General features: G+C 53.1%; 4 protein-coding genes across 4 annotated transcripts; 3 read left to right on the forward strand and 1 right to left on the reverse strand.

Moving 5' to 3' along the window:
- Positions 1 to 4,179: 4,179 nt before the first annotated feature.
- COL26b_009526 (uncharacterized protein) lies at positions 4,180 to 5,464 on the forward strand (the record flags this gene model as incomplete). Its single annotated transcript, XM_053182254.1, has 2 exons — positions 4,180 to 4,398; positions 4,454 to 5,464. The coding sequence occupies 2 exons, from the start codon at positions 4,180 to 4,182 to the stop codon at positions 5,462 to 5,464; spliced, it is 1,230 nt and encodes a 409-aa protein (XP_053033837.1).
- Positions 5,465 to 7,184: 1,720 nt separating this feature from the next.
- On the forward strand, positions 7,185 to 8,435 carry COL26b_009527 (uncharacterized protein; the record flags this gene model as incomplete). The annotated part of the gene is made up of 1 exon (XM_053182255.1): positions 7,185 to 8,435. The coding sequence occupies one exon, from the start codon at positions 7,185 to 7,187 to the stop codon at positions 8,433 to 8,435; it is 1,251 nt and encodes a 416-aa protein (XP_053033838.1).
- Positions 8,436 to 8,782: 347 nt separating this feature from the next.
- COL26b_009528 (uncharacterized protein) lies at positions 8,783 to 11,612 on the reverse strand (the record flags this gene model as incomplete). The annotated part of the gene is made up of 5 exons (XM_053182256.1): positions 8,783 to 9,232; positions 9,284 to 10,186; positions 10,245 to 10,400; positions 10,453 to 11,265; positions 11,325 to 11,612. The coding sequence occupies 5 exons, from the start codon at positions 11,610 to 11,612 to the stop codon at positions 8,783 to 8,785; spliced, it is 2,610 nt and encodes an 869-aa protein (XP_053033839.1).
- A 653-nt stretch (positions 11,613 to 12,265) lies between these two features.
- COL26b_009529 (uncharacterized protein) lies at positions 12,266 to 16,779 on the forward strand (the record flags this gene model as incomplete). The annotated part of the gene is made up of 5 exons (XM_053182257.1): positions 12,266 to 12,549; positions 12,604 to 13,091; positions 13,148 to 13,967; positions 14,015 to 16,269; positions 16,322 to 16,779. 5 exons carry the CDS (start codon positions 12,266 to 12,268, stop codon positions 16,777 to 16,779), a joined length of 4,305 nt encoding a protein of 1,434 aa, XP_053033840.1.
- Between the last annotated feature and the right edge of the window lie 4,525 nt (positions 16,780 to 21,304).

The following is a 21,304-nucleotide window of genomic DNA, read 5'->3' on the forward strand; positions in this document are numbered from 1 at the left end:
GGATCTCGGTCAGATGATCGCAGAGCTTTATCAGCTGAATCTGTACAAAAACCTGGATGCTGGCATATGGTTGATTGAAGGCTTCACCAAAGGCTATGGCGATGTTGATGACAGTTTCGCCTTCAGAACGTTACTTCATGTCGGCGTGCATCTCATTGGTTTTGGAACCACTGTGCCCGATTGGGGTGATGCAGAACAGGTAGAGAAAATAGCAGTAGCAGGACGGGAAATTGTGTTAGGTGCTTGGGCGAAAAGTCGGCGGTGGTTCGACGACCACCCGCTTGGTTGCATTTTCTCTTCAGCTTAAGACGGCAGGGTCAGAGATGGACGTGTGGACATGGGTGCTCGGTCAGACGGAAGATGTAAAGGCTCTCCCTGTTCAAATGTCCACTGTGCCGTGTCTTCCACGGCCGGACACACATGCAAGACCTGAATAAAAAACAGAAGGACCGACATGAGACGGCAGTGGTTAAAAGAGAGGGTCGGCCTAGAACTAGAAGGATCAGAGTCAAGTGAGAAATGAACAGGATGTATAGTGCGCTGTAGAAGCCAAGCCACGGACGCAAGAGAGACTAACGGCCAGCCATCGGGCCGCACCGGGCTTAGGCACTAGCATCTGCCAAATCCCGGCATGATTGTAGTCGAAAGCCACGAAAGACCGGTGGCAAGCCACGGAACATGAGCTTATCTGAGCGTTTCACCGCTCTTCTGCGTTGTTTGTTTGCTTTGTGGGATGCGGTGGGGAAGAAGAGAGTAAGCGAGCGAGAACCTAGGCAATGACGGGAGAGGTTGGTATTTCCAGGGTGAGGAAAGAAGAGTGGTTCCTCTTGTACCATGAAGCGGACAGAGGCGGGAGGCCGGGATGGCACAACGTCACGATGTTTTGATGGCCGGGCCGTCCTCTCATACAGGCGTTACCCCTGAAAATGCATGCAATCCGGGCATCGAATCGATATGCATTTTGACGGCGTTATGTAGTATATGGTTTGTATAGGAAGGCACCTCTAGCGGCTTAAAAGTGGACCCTCTAGAGGCCTTCAGGGCTCCTAGGGCAGGTGGCTAGCGCTGTGGGCGCTGGAGGGCCCACTAAGGCCCCCTGTAGCCCCCCTGTAGCCCCCCTGGAGACCCCCCCAGAACCCCTTGCTGCGACCCCTCAAAAGCCATATTTCTGAGGGCTCTATGTGTTATGCAGATATGCGTTTTTTCGTGTTTTGCCCATACAAAATAAGGCGGGCAGCTCATATGTATGCATTTTGGGGTGAATATTCCGTATGAGGGCCATGCATTTTCAGGGGTAACGCCTGTACACTACATGGAATAGTCTTGGCGAGGCGCAGGAGTGCCATAGCCTATGGGTGGTCAGACAAGGGCGCGGGCCATCGGGGTTGGGAGAAGGAGGTTGAAGTAGTGCAACGAAATGAGGCTCTCTGCTCGGGGTAATTGATTGATTATGACGGCGGCGGCACGACGTGGGCATTGAAAGTGCGCAGGCTGCCTAAGCGCGCGTTCGCGCGCGCCCGGGCCCAGGCCAAGTCAAGGCGCTTAATCATGACGCCGGCTGTACAGTCGATTGATTGGAAGCGGCAAGCATCAGACATGTGAGAGCGCAAGACGCGCCGAGTCCGATGTTTAATTGGGGAGGGGTTTGGAAAGGTGGCTTACTGATGGACAGTGGCATATCATTGTCAAGGTTCCACAGCCTCTGTGCTCTCGCAAACGGACGATGCAGGGCAACCCTTAGCACAAAGCGCAAGACCCAACTGAAAGGAAATTTGGAGAATGGAAGCATGTTCGGACCATCAGAAACAACACCAATGCACGGAAAAGAACAAAACACACAGATCTCAAAACTGTTCCTCTTCTGGCGGGGTGGGTTGAAGGACAAGATGGGACGGGCATGGCACTTGGGGTACTTCAAACAGGGACTCCCGCGGACTGGCGGGTCTCGGGATCATCGATGGTTTAATTCGTTCTCCATGAGACAGAGTCCCCCCTTTTCCTCTTCCCAAAGGGTCTGGGCCCGGGGGGGAAAGACGATCCCAACCGATTTGTCCAAGAGGCTCGAATGTGAAACGGGGCGGTGCTTGTCGCTCAGTGATTCACAGTTTTCTTGGCTTCTTCTTTGCGTGTTCCACGTCCATGAGCGACGAGGTGGTGGTCAGTCAGTCTATTAGTCGTTCTACCTGCTCCTTGAAGAATAAACCAGAGAAAAAAAACAAGAAAAAAAAAAACGCTTGGGCACTTTGTGACCCGCCCGGCGGCCCCCTTGGTGGAGCTAGGCCGTTCTACAGCACACTGCAGTGTCCCAACCACCCTTTCCCCGTCTCCAAGGCCTGTCACCTTGAATCTTCTACTCTGTTTGAATCCGTTGTCAACCAGTCATGGTCGAGCTGGAGACCTGACCTGACTCCAGCGGACAACTACCCCTCACAGGTCCATGTCGAAGCAGTGAGTTGTTAATGAAGAGTGGCCCTCGAGAGTAATGCAGGCGCCGCCGTCTTCATCTCGTCAATGCCAAGTCCGCCTTCGTGGCCGCAGCAGTCCAGTCCAGTCAGCGAATTCCTACTCCGTACCTAGGTAGTGTACATTGCATTGAGGAGGCTCCATGGCCTGATTTTGTCACTCCCCACTGCCACTACCTTACCTACCTTAGGTACCAAGGTATCTTATGGGAGTACGTACCTACACTTTTCGCAGGCGGGCCTTCTTCAGATGGCGGCACTCCAGTGAACGAACCCCGTCCTTGGAACCTGCTCTGCCGTGCCTACATACGGATAGTAGGTGCCCTCCATCCATCTCCCTCCCTCCCTCTGCGCTCTGCCTGCGACATCGCTGCGCCGATCAGCGCCCCCGTCAAAGCTTAACTCGGGGGTGCCTCCTTTCATCCTTCGTACCTACGCAGTACCTACCATATAGAGTGCCTACCTTACCTAAGGCACCTACCTAAGGTAACCTACCTTAGGTAAGGTTCCTTGCATACCTAGATACGTCGAAGGAGGTATCTTTTGATTTGTTGGTTGTGCTCACGCGCAAGCAAGCAACAAGGAGGAGGTCATCGTCACTGCCCTTTGCTCTCGCTTTTTGGCTCCCCGTCACCCGTCGAGAGGGCCCGCAGCATCCGCCATGCCCTTTCTTTAGAGCATGCCTGCCCTGACCTCATCGCTACTTTCCACCACGGCCCATCCGTTTTATTAGCTTCCATTTCCCTTTCCGTCCCTCGTGTCTTTACTAGAACTTCATATTCGGACATATTATCCACGCCCAACACAACGCCATCCATTCCCACAACACGCCCAAGTACAACACTAAAACGCAGACGCTTGCCGCTTGCCGCTGGCCGCTGGCATAAATCTCCGGGCACACACACACACCGCATCTTACCAAGTACCTGATTACCTACCTCCCTCACCTCGCCTCAGGGTTGGAAGGTAGCCACATACCACTGCACCCGCATCCGCACAAATCCCTTGCTGTCTTTTGCCATTGCTCATCGCACCCGTCTCTAAAACTCGAGATTCGTCTCCTTTTCTTGGCATCCCAAGTTTCACCACTCAAATACTTCTTCACACACAGTCCCCTTCCCCTTTTCGCCATCACCATCCGTGCTAGGGACAAATAACTTCTCCTCACTCACTCTCTCGCCCACACGGCATTCTCTCACTTCCCCTCCTCTCAACACTGTGCGCAGCCTGTCTTGTCTCGTCCCGTCTCGCCTACACTCGTTTCCCATCCCACGTGTGTCCAAACGCCTGCATTCGCCTTTTGCTTTTTTAAGATACAGGTAAGGGCAGCTTGGATATCCAGACACGGCCCCTGGTTCCAGTCGTACGCTACCCTACGCTGCGGTAGCAGCACCCCCCAAACAATAAAGCCACCGACACGCGACTCCCACTCGACATCCACTTCCAGCCACCCCAACTTGTACCTCGCCCACCATCGAGATACCGCCTTCGGGTACCTTACGGTGCGGATCACCTCACGGAACACCTGGCCCGCCGCCCGATTTTTCCTGATTGCGTCTGAGTTGTGGAACGAACGCCCATCTCCCGCTCTTCTCATCCATCTGTCCGTCGTGTTTGTACGCCCGAACACCGAATGGTTCAACTATTGATGCGCGACTACACGCGATTGCCAACCCGCTTACAACCAAGATCACTCGACAAGAATTGAATTGTCGCAATGGCAATGGCGCAAACCCAAGTCCAAACACTCCCTACGCCTATCATCGACGTCTCCATACCCCCTTCCTCCATATCTCTCCCGAATGACCCCAATTCGCGGATGCGCAGTCGTCTCGCGCTGGACACTTATTCTTCGCCCGTGAACCAGAACGGCAGCTTCGAGTTTGACCGCGTCGTCAAAAGCGGTTACCTGCAGAAACGCACCCAGAAGACAAAGGTTTGTCCGAATGCCACCGCAACACGATGTGCGACACCTCTGACTGTTTCCCTAGGCCTGGAAGTCAATCTACCTTGTCCTGCGTCCTACCTCACTCTCCATCTACAGATCCGATAAGGAGGACAAGCTGCGACACAAGCTATACCTCGCCGACTTGACGGCTGTTGCCCTTTTGAAAGATCCCAAAAACAAGAGAAAGAACGTGTTTGGCATATTCTCCCCGGCTAAAAACTACCACCTCCAGGCTAGCAGTGGCAATGACGCAGAGGAATGGGTGGAACTGATCAGGAATCATGCGCGCATTGAAGAAGAGGACGGTGAGCTCCTGCTTGCTAGTCCCATTGGTGGTCGCCGACAATCCTACATGGCAGCACCAAGTAGTTCTGGGCAGGGTGCGGAAACTACCAGACCCGAGAGGCTGGCATCTAGCTCACCAGAACCATTGGAGCCCCCGGTACCACGATTTGTCGGCTCGGACCGTCGCCGCCCTTCGCAGATGGCGGATTCAGCAGGCTACTCTGGCAACGAGTTGGCGTCACACTCCGATTTCTCCGATAACGACATTCAACGCATTCAAGGCATGTCTATCGAGGATTTGGCGGTGCAATCTCCAGGCGACGGCGAAGGTCTGACATCCCGGCCTAGCCTCGGGAATCGTAACGCGAGCCAGGTCAGTGGCCTCAACTTCGACCAAGACCCGGATCGCGTCATTTGGCAAGGCTGGCTCTGGTTCCTCCGCAGCAAGGGCGGCGTCAGGCAGTGGAAAAACCTCTGGGGTGTATTGCGGCCGCGAAATTTTATTCTCTACAAGGACGAATCCGAGTATACGGCCCAGTTCATCAGGCCAATGTCAGCGATAGTCAACGTAGTCGACATCGACCCCGTGAGCAAGTCAAAAACGCACTGCCTTCAGCTCATCACTGAGGAGAAGAGTTACCGATTTTGTGCTCACGATGAGGAATCGCTGATTCACTGCCTGGGCGCCTTCAAAAGCCTCTTCGCCAAGAGGAGAGAGCTTGAGGTTCGTGCCGCAGCTTCAGAACCACTGCCGACGTCTGCGGCATGAGCCAGCATTGGCGAAATCCAGAGTTTTCTTTTCGGAGCGGGCGTTTCGCGTTGCATCATTCTTATCCACGACGCATGAAGCTACGATGTATATGGGACTTTACGGAGTCTTGGAAAATATTGTTTTTGGGAGGAAACGGCATCCAGCTGTTGCTGAGGGAACACCACCGACGGCGAAGGGAGTCTATACCGATGCGTTCTCTCTGGGGCACGAGGAGACTGTCGATGGATCCCCTTCTACCGCTGAACATGTTAGTATGTTAAGCGTACCAAGTTTACTGCGGTAGCCGGTAGCTACCGACCGTCTTCCATGAGGAAACGGACGATGAATAATGATAAAATAAACACTTCAGAAACCATACTTGGTTCTCAATCTGCCGTTGAAGGGAGTCTTGTGAAATCGGGCGCAGTTACGTCCTTGTTGATCGCCAAGAGACACAAGAACGTCGCGAAATGACTCTAATTTCTCACCTTTTGCCTTGGTCACTTGATGGTCTAGTTACCTATTGAAGACTGGGAATCATCCAGCCAGAGCCAAGCTTCACCGATCCAGCGTAGCACGTACAGGAACCACCAATGATGTTCAGGAAGTATCGTCAACTGGATAAGTCACCAAGAGCCGGCCCAAGAGTGGCACGCGCGAGAGTCTCCATTGAGGGTAGCCATCAGTGGGATGCGCGAATGAAAGGGCGCGGGGGTGGGCCAGGCCGGCCAGCACAGCACAGCTCGGTCGGGTGACGTGGGCTCTCCCCCTTCGGACGGTCCAATCGCGCGGTGGCCCGGGCGCAGCCGCGACCTTCCTCTTGTTCGTCCGTGGTGGCTGCCACCTCCACCAACCCTCCGTGTTTATCCACCTTCATTCATGCCGTCCCTAGGCGAGACATCCAATCACACGCTGTGACGGCCATGTGTCCAGCAGAGAGCTCCCCTGCCGCTTGCGGGCAAGACCTTGACGAGTGTCGAGGCACAACCGTCTTCTCGTTTCTCGTTCGCTGCCGTTTTGGACTTATTAACGTCCAACTCTTGATTGTCCCTGACTACAGCCTGCCTGAGTGAGGGATACGACCCTGCAGCTCAAATCAGCTTTCATCCGAGCCCACCTGCTCTCGAGGACTGACAGGTCGAATTCCCCATGCGCACGAGTCCACGGTTTGGAGGCGAATGTGGATGATGGCTGGCTGCCTCTATTCGTCTTCGTCTGGCCGGAGTTGCGGTCTCTGAGGTGAGTTTGGGAAGGTGGGAACAGTCGCGTGCTGTTTGCTATGTGTGCTTGGCTCTAGTGACTACGTATATCTCACCAACAACCCCCGTTCATGTGCTCCGTGTTGGACTGGCCCCAGAGTTGCGGCCCGGCTGTAAGCTCTTGTCTCCGGAAACTCTCAGCTGCCAACTCGAAGTTGGGAAGAACGTCCTTGTGGTTCGATAATACCTGTTGTAGGCCAGGCAAGACCTTCTTCAGCAGCTCCAGATGGATGCCTGAGTCTCGACTAATAATCCTCCGTTCAACCTCCATCACTCACTTGATCCCGTTTCTTTTCAACACCTGTGTTTGTATTACATGCTTTGTTCTCCATGCGCATAGGCTGCATTGGTGGCTTCAAGTTTCGAAATCTGTATTGTTACATCCCCCGAGTATCCTGGCTAGAGGCTGTATTACTGGCAAGCCCGTTGGGTCTTGTATCGAGCCCAATCACGGGGTCACCCGCCAACTTCTCGCAAAGATGAGGCTCCTGCTTCAGCTATGGGCCTTAAGCTGGCTCGTCATTCCCGCCCTCGCTCAAAAGCCGCAGACACCTCTCTTCTCAACAAGTCGCTGGATCACGGACTCCGCCAACAAACGCGTCAAGCTTCGCTGCATCAACTGGGCGGGCCACATGGAGGTCAACCTTCCAGAGGGCCTACACAAGCAGTCTATCGACTACCTGGCTGATTGGATAAAGCAAGAGGGTTTCAACTGCGTCCGTCTCACATTCTCAACTGATCACGCCTTGAACCCGGGTGTCGGGATCCGGGATTCCTTCACGAATGGTGCCAAGGCAGCAGGCGTCGCGGAGGCAGACCTCCTGAAGCTTTACGACCAGGCGGTCCAAAAGAACCCCTTCCTTGCTGAATTGAACATCACGCAGCGTGATGTATTTGCACGCGTCATTGACGTCCTCTGGGAGCGAGACATCATGACGATCCTCGACAACCACGTCAGCAAAGCAAGCTGGTGCTGTAACCTCGACGACGGAAACGGGTGGTGGAAGGACGCCAGGTTCTACTGGGCCGCCAACAGTCGCTACTTTGATACGAACGAGTGGCTCGCGGGACTGCAGCAAGTGTCGATGTGGGCTTCCACGAGACCGGGCGTCATCGCCATATCGATTCGCAACGAGCTCCGCGCGACATGGACCCAGATCCCCTTTGCCGCCGACCAGTGGTACGGTTACGTGACCCGCGGGGCCAAGGCGGTCCATGAGGCGAATGCGGACGTGCTCGTCATCATCGGCGGCCTCAACTCGGCCACCGATTTCTCACCCCTGCATACAAAGACGCTAGACACGTCGGCTTGGAAGGGGAAGAACGTTTGGGAGGCGCATAGCTACAGCTTCACCGTCACGACGCCCAACTTTGGAGACTGCAATGTCGAGCGCACAGAGTACGGCGCCCTGTTTGGGTTTGTGCTGGAGCAGGGTGAAGGCTACACCGGCCCGTTGTTCTTGTCCGAGTTTGGCGTGGGCATGAGTGGCGGCCCAGAGGACGGGTTATCGGCCGACGACCACGCCTATTTGACCTGCCTTGTTGGGTATCTGGAGGGGAACGATGCGGACTGGGCACTGTGGGCGATTCAGGGGACATACTACGTGCGGAACAAAGTCGTCGATTTCAACGAGACGTGGGGGGCGATGGACAGTGACTGGAAGGGATGGAGAAACCCACTAGTCAAAGGCTTATTGGGCAATATCTTTTCCCTGACACAGGGCCCGTAGAATAGTTTCTGGACGGATGACAGGAATCGAAGCGTCTCCTGACAGGTTTATGCATATAGCCACGAGGCTCCTAATGGTTCCCCTATTATCTTTAATACCTGTCTCGCCTCTTGTCATGTCGTCATCTGATTATCGGGGCAAGAGTTCGTTCTCATGGAAGTCAACCAGTCTGTGCAAAAGCAGATCGGAATTCAAGATTTTCACAGAATTCGACACAATGAGATGAAGGCTGCTCAGGGTCGACGGGTGAGTCCGAGAAGCGGATATTTATCAGTATTTGGGTATCAAACATCTGCCACCTCAGTTATGAGTATCTATAATTTACAGCCACTTGGGCGCGGGGTACTCTATGATGCCGCCTCCTTCACTTCCTCAGACTGGTCGGCTTTTCCCTCCACCTCGGCCTCCTTATCTTGCGCAGGCTCTTCGGCTTGCGGTACATCAGACGGTACGTCAGTCATGGGTGCATCGGCGTCAGCCTCGGCCGCCTCGTCCGCTACAGGCTTATCTCCATCACCAGCTTGGCCGTTGGCAACATGTTCCTCTTGCGTGCTGTAGATGTAACCCTCAAAACTCTTGAAGGTTGACTCAAGATCCTCATTCGTCAGAACCAAGTCGAAGCCCTCTTTGACATTTGACTCCGTGTCAAAATAGGGGGCAGACTTAGAGAGGATGTTTCGTACATCGTCTCTGTGCTTGCCAGATTTCTTCAACCGCTCTTCCAAAACCTCGTTACTAGGTGGTAGCAGGAGAACAAACCGAGCCGCGAAGCCGAGGTCCTGGACCTGTTGAACAGCCTGTGAAATGATTAGAAACGTTCGAAGACAAGGATGGCGGTGACGTTTTACCTCGCTATCCATGTGCATTATCGGGACCTTTCCTCCCTCGACAACGGTCTCTACAGCCTTCCTGCTCGTACCATAGTCCACGTCACCGACAGTCGTGAACTCCAGCAACGCATCGCCGTCTCTCATCATGTTGAAGGCCTGCGCGTCCACAAAGTGAAAGTGTTGGCCTCCCACCTCGCCTTCTCGCGCCTTTCTGGTGGTGTGTTGAGGCACTCGTGTAAACGATCCAGGATGCTTCTCAGCCAATAGGCCAAAGATAGATGCCATACCAGCTCCTGGTGGCCCTGATATGATGATGGGCCGCTTGTCTGCTGGCATTTCGTCGCTATTGGGGGCCTCTTCCGCAGCTATATCGGCCTCATCTGCATCAACAGGCTCCTCGAATATAGCATCGATCTTGTCTGGGTCATCAATGTTGTCAAACAAAGTTAGCCTTGTCTTGCTTGCTATTCTGAGAGCTCGCCAACTCTTGCTAGCTTTGCTCTCGACGGCAGCGGCCTTTGTTTGGTTGTTCGTGGGCATCTCGATCTCGAAGTCATCGTCAGCTATCTTCCTTTTGAACCCCTCCAGCTCCGGCAAGCTGTATCTCTCCTCGGCCTTGAGTTTCTGCATCGCCGTCTCCTCATTGCCCTCCTCGAGGAAGCCAAGGGGCAAAGAACCCATTGGTATGGATCTCAGACGCTTCTTCGTAGCTGTGCGCTGTGAGCCTTTCTTCGCCTCGAGAAATGTCTCAGGAGACACTGGCGGCAGCTCTATCGATGGGCAGTTCTCTGATTTCCACCGAATCCAATTCTTATCTCTAGCGAGAACAGTCTCAACAACACGGCTGAAGTACGGGCCGTCAGTCCCATGCTTGAGGTACTTCTCGACGATGACCCTCTTCGTCTCCGTCGCCCATTTCGTCTGCCACGCGTTAGTAGCTTTCCTGAGCCTTGGATTCGGGTAACCAAGAGTTACTAACATCTTCGTCGCTAAGAACTTGGCCCACGTAGATGACCGACTTATTCTGCGCATTGCCGGCTAGTTTCTCCTTCACTTTGCTAGACAAGGATAGAAGGAAGTCCATGACGATCAGAGACTGAACGAGGATGTGTCTTCTAAACGATATATCGCTCATCTGCGCGAAGCAATGAGCACGATTTCTGCCCCATCGAAGCGCCGAAACATACCTCTAGCTCGAATAAATCCCGACTGGTCAGGTACTTTGGGTTGTATGAATTTGCCAGGTCACCCTCTTCTGCGTCTTCTCGTTTCCGCTTCAAGCTTCGCTGGGCCTCATCTACTGCCTTGGGCGGTCTTTGGCCCTGCTCGGCTTGAATCGCTCGGAAGGAGGTCATGGTCGCCTCCAAGCCGCGCTTGAAACTTGCCAGGTTATCTGGTTCAAAGAGCTTCTTTGGTTGGCTGAATGTCTCTTGGAGAGACCAGAAAAGAGGGTACAACACATCTGGGTCGAGTGGCTGATCGGCTTGGACTGGTTTTTTGGCATCAAACGAGACAGCCTTCGTCTGGGATTTCGCGTCCACATCGGCAACCTCCTTGGGCGGGTCCACGTCCATCTGACCGGCAGCGTCGTCGTCCTTGGCGCCGAGGTCATCGTAAACAGTCACGTTCTCAACATGGTATTCGCCTCGCAAGTTTACGGAGCTTTTGTCGCCAAGAGGAAAGCTCTGAAACATGAAGATAAACACCCGTCCGCAAAATGCCGTGTCCTCCGCGCGAGAAAGACGGCGCAGAAGCTCATTACAGCTGCGCAGAATGACCAACTGTTTTTGTTTGAAGTGCTTGACAGTGATCCTTTCTCGCCTCGATTCGAGGAAATCAAATATCTTCCGGCATCCGGCAATAGTTTGGCTGTCCAACAGCTCCTCCACCAACCAGAACAATAACGCGGGATCGCATTTCTCTTCGTCGGAAAGTATGATGAGCAAATCAAAAAGATTCCAGACCTTAACGAAATCCGGAGATTCGATCGGTGTTGTAGCCTGTCGGCAACGGCCGCTCGTTAGCTTTGACTCCAGGATTGCTTATGAAGTTGATGTACAATTAGGTTGCTGAACATGTCCCGCACAGCAGTCTCAATTATGGCGAATTGCTGCGCCTTGCTCTGGGCGCCGGTAGTGGGTGCATCTTCCTCTCCGGCAGGCTGCGAGATCTCCAGCACATAGCCAAGCTGGTTGTCAAGATCGCCAAAGTCTGCTTTGTGCAGTGCGGGTTCGATTGCGGGCGTGGACTTGACCTCCGTTGACCGGGCCAACAGACTTTCCAGCAGTTTTGCGAAGGAAACAACTCCAGGCACCTCATGTCGGTGCGACGCAACGGCGGCCGGCATCTCGAGATTCGCGTGGCAGATAGTGCTCGGATCAGAAGCTGCGGATGAAATCGATGGCGCGTGCCATTCGCAAGGAAGTACCACCTGAATGTGATTGTCCTAGGTTCGTGTGGATATGGGTGGTGGAAATTGTTGGTGTATGTACGTTAGTTGACAGCGGTGATGTTCGCGCAAGGCTGAGAAGTGAAAGAGCTGCACACCTTCAAGGATCGATTGTTCAGAGCACAGGTAATAGGTATCGCAGTGGAAACAAACACACGGTGCAGTGAAGCAGAGACGCTAATGGCCCGTCGCGGTCCCGTGCGCGTACACTGTATCGGGCATCCGCTAAAGTTGAGGCTCTGTAAGGTACCTTAGGCACACCTATCTAACGGAACTTTCCAACTGGCCTGGCCCAGCAGGTACTTTTAGGTGCCTCCAGCCAGTCAGCAGGGTAAGGATCGCGTCGCGTGGAGGATTTGGAAACGGGCATCCATGGAGGAACTGCCAGAAATGCAAGGCTGAAATTTTTGGAGCTCTCAGGCTAAGCATCTCGACATTGTCAACACTTGCGCCTGCGCGCATCCCGACCCGACCCCGTACCTCTATTTTCTCGATTCGGAATGCGACCGCGAATCTTGGCGCCCGATTTGTCTTGATCAACATCGCCAAAAATGCCCACAGCCAAGCGGCAGAAGAAGAGCGGCGATGCTCAAGCTGCACCGTCTACCCGATCCAAAACAAAGGCTCCAGGCGATCGCCCGACCGTCGCCGATATCGAGGGCGAGAGCTCTTTTGCTCAATTAGCAAAGAAGCACTGGCTCAAGGCTACCAAGAAGCCAGCCAAGGTCAAGGTCAAGAACGATGTTTTGAAGCAAGACATCTGGGATGTTTTGGAGCATGATGGCTTCCCGTATAAGTCGATCTTGACATTGGAAAGCTTGCAGACACTGGAAAGGTATGCCAACATACATGCAAGCTGATGATAGCCTTGACTAACGAGAATGTGAAGTTGGCTATGGCCTGGATATACAGAAGAATCGTCCAATCACCACGTTTTGTTGGTGGTTCTCCTCGTCAATGCGAAGCGCCGCGAGCAGCTTGAGGCTTGGAGCATATTTGAAGATCGACCCGACGATTTCTCCAGTCTATTCCGCCGAGTTCTTTCGATGACACTCGACCAGACACTCTCACCTACGATTAGAACCCACCTTTTGTCTTTCTTGATCTCGGCGTTCCAGAGTCTCGACTGTGCTATCGTGAGAAAGGAGTGCGCGCCGTTGGTCTCTATCTCGATCTGGCACAACTTGTCAACGGAGGAGCTGCGGGAAGAAAAGCTCGAGCAGAATCCCCATGTGCGGAAAGCATGGCGGGCCGCTGGAAAGAGATACGATGCTGCTGACGATGCCACGAAGGCAAAGCTGCGATTCGATCGGTCATGGTTGTACACTTTGATTCTGCATTTCTTGAGTTTGATCTATACAGAAAACGCAAAGCCAGGTATGATTTCGGCGTCGGGGAATAGAGGAGAGTTTCTCTGTGCTAATTAAGCCCAGATCAGGTTCTCTACTGCGAACGCCTCGTCGAGTTCTTGACCGACTTGCAGAGCCAGCTCCCAACTCGGCGCTACGTTAATTCTCTACTGATCGATCTGCATGTTTTGTCTGCCATGAGGCTGTCTCCCATGTTCAATGACGAAGACAGAAGCCTGCTGCGAGATCTCCATATACTTCTCCGTCACTACACGTACTTCACGATTGATGACCAAACGGGCGCGCAGCTCAGCCGGACAGAATCTTACGACAAGCACTGCGCAAATCTGTCACGACTACAGAAGGTGGCGCTAAAGCACTTCAAAGACAAGCTTACGGTGCTTGCATTATCGAACTATGGTTCCATCGACAAAAGGGATGAGCTCTCGAGCCTGTTGGAACCCTTGATCGATGAAGAGATAGTGGAATTGTCACGGTTGCTCCGTCTTCGGACCACTTATCCTGACTCCTTCAAGATGAACATCGACAGGACATTCCTCATCGAGGTTATTCTGACCACGTTTGAGAGGCGGAAGACTTTCCAAGAAGTAGCACGTGGCATGAGCCTGGTCCCAACTGAACAGTCTCTCTTTGAGAACAACATCGTGAGGACCGATGATTACAATGGTTCTCACCCACTTGCTCTACCGAAACTCAACCTTCAGTATCTGTCTGTTGGTGACTTTCTGTGGAGGTCGTTGGTCTTGTACCGCGCCGAGTCCTTTTACGGCATTAGAAAAGACGTCGAGTCAGCCATCCGACGTCTTCGCCCCGAAAGCCGCAGACCCGGCGAGACGACTTTCCAAGGCTTCTCCAAGATGGCATTGCCGACAACAAAACCATCGTAAGTTATGGCGTTGTGTGTTGGAGACCATTTACTAACTCACCCAGCATCCTCGAAGTCGCTCCGGCGCTCGTAGGTGATGATAAGCCATCTTTGGTTCGGGCAGAGATCTCGATTGATGTCCGTCGTTTGAATGACGGTATCAGGCGCGAGTGGGATTCTCTACGAACTGACGACGTGGTCTTCCTTGTTGCTGTTCAGGCACCCGTTGCTAACAGCATCACCAACGGAGACGCTTCACATTCTGAGGCTGAAAAGCTTGGAATTATCTCCATCCGGTCGGCTGAAATCATCCAGATCACAGACGATAAGGGCAAGGTCGTGCGTCCTGGTTCTGCTTATCAAGATAACCGGCGGAGGCTGCAGTTGAAATTGGATTCCAGAACGTACGCTTTGGATGCTGAAAAATCATCAGCAAACCCTCCCGAGGCCTATGCGAAGGTCAATTTGATCATGCGCCGTAGCGGAAGGGAAAACAACTTCAAGCCAGTTTTGGAGTCTATCCGTAGCTTGACGCTTTCCGAAGTTCCAATTGCCTCGTGGATTCATGAAGTCTTCCTCGGGTACGGCGACCCAGCTGGAGCGACGTACAAGCAGTTGCCGAATCGAATTAAGACGATCGACTACCGCGATACTTTCTTGGACTGGCAGCATCTTACGGGGAGCTTGCCCGGAAAGATCGTTGAGCCAAGCGACGATGTCACCGGGAGCTTTGGCCCGCCTTACGTGCTGGAAACGGCCGAAAAACCGATCGTCGAGCCACCGTCAAAACCCTCCAAAAAACGCCGCCGTGGTGTTGAGCCGGCCCTGCTAGCAGATGTTGAGACTGTCAAGGTGTCGACCTACAAACCTCCGAACATGGGCCCTTATCCCGTCGACGCACCGAAGCTGAACACGGTGCGCTTTACTCCCTCGCAAGTAGAGGCAATCACTTCAGGAACGCAGCCCGGGCTTACGGTCATCGTGGGTCCGCCGGGTACGGGAAAGACAGACGTTGCCACACAAATCATCAATAACATCTACCACAACTTCCCGCAGCAGAAGACGTTACTCATCGCACACAGCAATCAAGCTCTGAATCAATTGTTTGCGAAGATTGTGGCCCTCGACATTGACGAGCGCCATCTTCTCCGCCTTGGGCATGGCGAAGAAGAGCTCTACACTGAGGGCAACTTCAGCAAACATGGAAGGGTAGAATCTTTCTTGGAGAACCGAGATCGATATCTGCAGGAGGTCAACCGTTTGGCCATCAGTCTCGGAGCCCCAGGCGCCCATGGCAATTCCGCTGAAACTGCTGGATACTTCAACTCTGTTTATGTCAAGCCAGCGTGGGCAAAGTTTACTGAAGTGACCAAGGACGGGGAACTAAGTGCTGCCAACATTGTCGCTGCCTTTCCCTTCCATCGCTTCTTCTCAGATGCGCCTCAACCACTCTTCCCAACAGACGCCGACCGGGACATCGTTCTCGAAATCGCCATTGGATGTTACCGTCACATTGAGAAGATCTTCTCCGAACTGGCTGACGCGATACCGTTCGAGATCCTGCGCCGTGAGAAAGACAAGGCAAACTACTTGCTCACTAACGAGGCTCGCGTGATTGCCATGACATCGACTCATGCAGCTATGAGGCGGGCAGAGATTGCGTCTCTTGGTTTCCACTACGACAATGTGGTCATAGAAGAAGCTGCGCAAATCACCGAAATTGAGAACTTCATCCCGCTGGCGATGCAGAAGCCCCAGAATGGACAAATGGCTCTGCAAAGAGTTGTCCTCTGCGGTGACCATTTCCAGAACTCTCCTGTCATCCAGAGCCTAGCTTTCCGCCACTACACAAACCTTGAGCAGTCTCTGTTTTCCCGACTCGTTCGTCTTGGGGTACCCACAATCACGTTGGATCAACAAGGAAGAGCTCGTCCATCTATTGCCAGCCTTTACTCGTGGCGGTACCCCAAACTGGGCAATCTGCCACATATTGAGAGTGAAGGCGAGTACACCACGGCGAATGCGGGCTTCAAATACGACTACCAGTTCATCAATGTCCCTGACTACAAAGGTCGTGGAGAGACAGAGCCTACACCCCATTTTGTTCAGAATCTGGGAGAAGCAGAGTATGCGGTGGCTGTCTACCAGTACATGCGTCTACTAGGCTATCCTGCCTCAAAGATCAGCATTCTCACGACATACGCTGGGCAGCGAGCCCTGGTAAAGGATGTCTTAGCCCACAGATGCGCTAACAAGGCGATCTTTGGCATGCCCAAGGTTGTGACAACCGTGGACAAATACCAGGGCGAGCAGAACGACTGTAAGTTGGAAACAAACCGGATGATGCCAGCTTGATACTAACTAGCCCACAGACGTCATTCTGTCGCTGACCCGTACATCGAAAGTTGGATATTTGCGAGACATTCGCCGCATGACAGTAGCACTTTCGCGCGCGCGTCTAGGCCTCTACATCCTTGGCCGTCGTGAGACCTTCGAGGCTTGTTATGAACTTAGACAGGCGTTCGAGCAGCTTCTGGCTCGCCCTGATAAACTCATGCTAGTTACCGGCGAATTATGGCCGGCGGACAGACAGCTTGCTGGTATCGCAAAGGACGCGGTACCTGGGGAGGCCTGTATGGAAGGAGTGGAGCATCTTGGGCAGTACGTGTATGAGATGACCAACACCAAGGTCAAGCAAATGCAGGCGGAGGGTACGATGTCTGGTGGGGTCGAGATGGAGATACAAGAGACCCTTCTGGACGACGTTGAAGAGGTGGCAGAGGAAGACGATGACGTTGAGCCCCAGGATGCTGAGGAAGCCAAAGCGTGACAAGCACGCGGCGGGGCATCTCTGGGGGCATCTGGAGATGGACAACCCCTGCCGATAAGATGCAAGCGTGTCGATCAGTAGAAGTCGAAGCGGGGCGGATCTGATTATCAACGTGCCGAGATGGCTTTTTTCCCAGTCGAAGTTTTGAGGTTATGCGATGACTATGAAACGAGGGAGGAAAAGCTCTGGACATGTATATGGACCAAGAAAGATTCAAAGTAATGTTGATGCAACAGGCCATCCGGGATTTCACCATCCCACCGGCTTCTCTTGCTATGTCTGGGACACCGTTTCCATCCGCTTCGTGACGATGCTCTTGCCTACGGCCCGTATGTAGTATATGCTGATTGCAAGCTAAACAAAAGAAACAAAAAAGTGCTGTCGTTTTCCAGGATACGTCATCGAATGCCTGACGCTGAGAGGACGAGGCAACTGATGAATGGATCTGTGATCTAAAAATGGAGGTAGGGTAATGTAGCACGACCAGTCGCCGGAACAGGGGACGGACAGTCTCAGAACACAGTCTTGGGAAACTTCTGTTGCCCCTAGTCTTTGTGTGTATCAAATCAACACACCATATTTTCTAGCGGCAGATGGGACATGCGAAGCCGTCCACGGGGTGGCTTGCGATATGTTGGCGGTGCGCGCGACGTCGCCCTTTACGGTCTTGACCACCACCTCAATAGCGGGGAAGGAACTCGCTGTAGCATGCATGGTGACGACACTCAGGTGTATTGTAGAAGTTTGCCTGACTTCCCGGGGACAAAACGAGGCCGGGCGAGGACGGGGTTTTCTTGGGGACTAGAGCGAACGCGCCAGCAGTGACAGTACAAGCTGACAACATCAGCCCAGGGTTTGCGAGTGGCAACGGGTCGTGGATGCTTGGTTAGATGTTGGGATATGTTCAAGGCACCTTTTGTGGCTACAGGAGACGACTAAGTTAAAACTGTAAGAGTCAGCTTGCACGAGTATGCGTGTCATGGAGACCACGGGAACATGTCATTACTTGGCAGGTGGCAGGGGGAATAGAAAATTCCCGACGAATAGTGTGCGACCACTCAATGAATGAGAGAAAGAGAGCAACAATTCCGTACAGCCATCTAGGTGAAAGGCAACGATGGGATTAGTTTTTTTTTTTTTTTTTTAGGGAGATGACTCGCCCCAAACCTGAAGCAACAAGCCCCTTGGGAGCAAACACTCCACGTCTAAAATAGTGCTCCCGCCCTTTAGCGCTGTACTTTCATTCTCCTGGGACGGGGGAAAGCAACAGAATTGGCAGAGGCTTCCCAAGCGTCGTCATTAGCTAAATCTACCTGCTTCAACTTTCGAGTGCCTCCTGTCACCAAAGTGTGCTTATCCAGGTTCATCTTCGCTCGGCAACAGGCTGATGTCAACCACCGCTGTGGAAACCTCTTTATCTAAACTGATGTATGTCAACGCGTCTGACACGCGTGACTCGCCACCAATCGGCCATAATTTTAATGGAAACGCAGGAAAAGGACGCCGCGAGAACGACTGGCAAATCATCGACGAGTCGCACTTCAAGAGCATAGGGACGACAAGACGAAGAGTACCTATGTACCTAGCGGGACGTAGCTAATGGGGCTGACTGGAGCGATTGTAATGTTGGACGCGACGACCACCACGCTATGTCATGTTAGTACGTCATGCAATCAATTAACCGGTGGAATGAGAAATTGGTCCTCGACGACGGGATCACTTTGCGCGCCGTACTTTGGCTATTTCGACAACTCCCGTTCCGCGGCCCCTTTCATCCAAGCCCGGTCGTAAGTTCCTCAGTTTAAGCATTAGTCCCTTTGGTTTTGTAGGGTGTCTGGTTCACGAGCAACCACGGGCAAACTTCCATAGACCCGTTAGCGTCCTACACAGATGGTCTGTGTCGTCTGGTCTGGTCTCGTCTGCGATCCTGGGGCAAATGTACCAGGGTCTGGTGCCTGCCTGGGCAATGGACCAGGTACCTTGGCATATCGCAGATCCCTCGCAAGACGGGGCATTAAGACGGAGTATACATGTAAGCAGCGCGGCGTGTGGGTGCCCGTTGCAGTCATGCAGGCCCGTCGGAAGACCCATCTCATCTCCTTCGGCTTGTAGGCCGTGCTCTCATTTACCCATCTCGACGCGTCGACACGTGTGATGGGTGATTGATGGGAAAACGATGCCGACCTGGGGCGTAGTGATGGGGACTTCTTTTGGGCGTGTCAACGGGTGAGAACACCAGCAAGATCAGACCATAGCCTGTCGTATCAGGATCAGCGGCCGACAGTCATTCAAGTGAGCTTACGGACACTGTAAGCGAGGGTGTATGACTGCTATCGCCTCCGGACCTACCCAGTCGGTGGCTACGGTGGCAACAGCGAAAGCTGTGAACTCTGCAGAATAGCCCGTCCGCTGTCCAGTTGGGATCGGATTGGGATTGGTACTCTGAAATATCCATGGCAGCGATGACGATTTTCCTGGAATAAGATAGTCGCTCAGAGCAGTCTGGTCTACGAAGACCTCTTAAAAGAAGATGAGGACAATGATGTATGGCAAAGTGCACGTGTCAGCCACTCCGTGAAGCCCGGCATCTGCAGGGGTGCGAGCTCGACTAGGGTAGTGGTTTTTGGGGGTGCCCTTGTCCAGCCCTGCTTGTCCATTGTCCAGGGTCCGTGTTTGAAACCGACCTCCAGAGCAATTTAAATTTTTCCTCTTGTTCTGCTGGCCAGTTTCCTTTTCCCTTTTCCTCTCTTTTTTTCTTTCTTTTTTTTTCTTATTTTTTTTCCCCCCTTCCTCCCCTTCACTCCTCTCTCTCCCTCTCCCCCACTGTCCCTTCCCCGGTGCCGCCGTGAGTGCGTGTAAGGGCTGCATGGGGACAGGTCAGGTAACAATGCTTCAGGCTTCAGAGCTGCAGCACCTTGCAGACCGAGGTGATGTTGCTCCGTAGCCCGTACCTGCAACCGGAACGGACGTCTGGCATCTGGCACCTAAGTATCAGACTATCAGTGACGGCGCAGGTTTGGGATGGGAGACCACTCCAGGCAGCAAACACCTCTCATCTTTCCTGATTGGCATTGCATGGCAAGAAGGTGAGGCACTCTTGCAGTGCAAACTCAACTCTACTGCTGCGTACTCCGTACGGAACCCACCTACTTGATAGCGGATTTTATGACGGTCTCTGTCAACACCTGTTTCTAGTAGGTAAGATACTTAGGTAGCATTCTGTGGTCGAGGCTCTGTCCAAGACACAAGGGCAACAGGCAACAAACATCTGATGTTCGTATCTTCATACCAAACTGCCGGTCTCGGGCAGATCGGTACGTTATGGAAGGGTACTCTTCCAACTTCATACTGAGCTCCCGACAGTTTCCTCAAGGACTGAATGTTCTACCTACCTACCTAAGTATCCGTACCTATGGTGCTGTGGTGCACCGTAGCTGTGACCTGACCCACCAGCTGACCTGAAAATTCGCACTTCCACACAGTCTTGCCGACCTCCCGACACACAGCCCAGGTGACATCGCATTCAAGAAAGGGGAAGAAATAGGCAAATAAGGGGAGAAAAAAAAAAAGGCCTTCACGAGGGGGGAGAAGGAAGGAACAGTAAAACCAATCTACCAGACAGTATCGAAAACTAAACTATTCGAGACGACTTATCCTCGCCAACTTCGGCCATGGTTTACGGTATTGAGCGCAAGACGGAGACAGAAGCAACAAGAAAATAAAAATAAAAATAGTTAACAATAAAGCTAATTGCCATGAAAGAAGGGTCCTACCCGAGTTGTGCCAGAGTGGACGGCGATGACCAGGATACACACGCGGAAACCAAACCCCGTCTCCTTTTTCGCTTCAACGATGACTGACACCCGCTGCACCATCGGAACTTGGGCCTGAAGCACATGGTCGGGCTGGAACCGCACTACCTCAGGATCATATTGAGGATAACCTGAGAGGCTGAGGTGAGGCCAATATTGCTAATGGAGGTCGGTGGTTCGTGCTCTGTATCTCCATGTGTCCGTACCCCGAGCTAAGGTAGCCCAGGTGAACCAGACCTGGGGGAAAGGCATGCAAGTAATCTGGCCCGACATCCACGGATTCGGTGGTGTCGGTCGTCGGCCCTTGCATGCTGGTTTTGACTGGCGAGCACCCCGGCCAAATATCCATAATGCTACGACGTGGGATCTTAGGGGATTTCAGTCGTTCAAGAATGGCAGCTCCTGCTACAGACGGCATATCTATCCTACCTTCAGTACTCAACGAGGAGAGCACCTGGGAGGTCATCATACATATCTGTGCGAGATACGACTACTGTCGGTAGGTGGCATTTTGGGGCTGGCGTGGGCTCGCACGCTGCCCGCCTGATGCGCAGGAAGGTTGGTAGGTAATGTACGGATAGGTAGGTAGGTACCATGAGTACCTAAGGTGGTTGAGTAGCTTGTGCTCCCGCTGCCCAGGCACCCTGTAGGACAGACAACTCTGGAAAAGGAGGCTGATCCAAGAATAACCTGTAATTTATCTGCTCAACAAA

Source organism: Colletotrichum chrysophilum (genome assembly GCF_026319265.1).
Source record: "Colletotrichum chrysophilum strain AFK26 chromosome Unknown scaffold_92, whole genome shotgun sequence".
Classification (NCBI taxonomy): domain Eukaryota; kingdom Fungi; phylum Ascomycota; class Sordariomycetes; order Glomerellales; family Glomerellaceae; genus Colletotrichum; species Colletotrichum chrysophilum.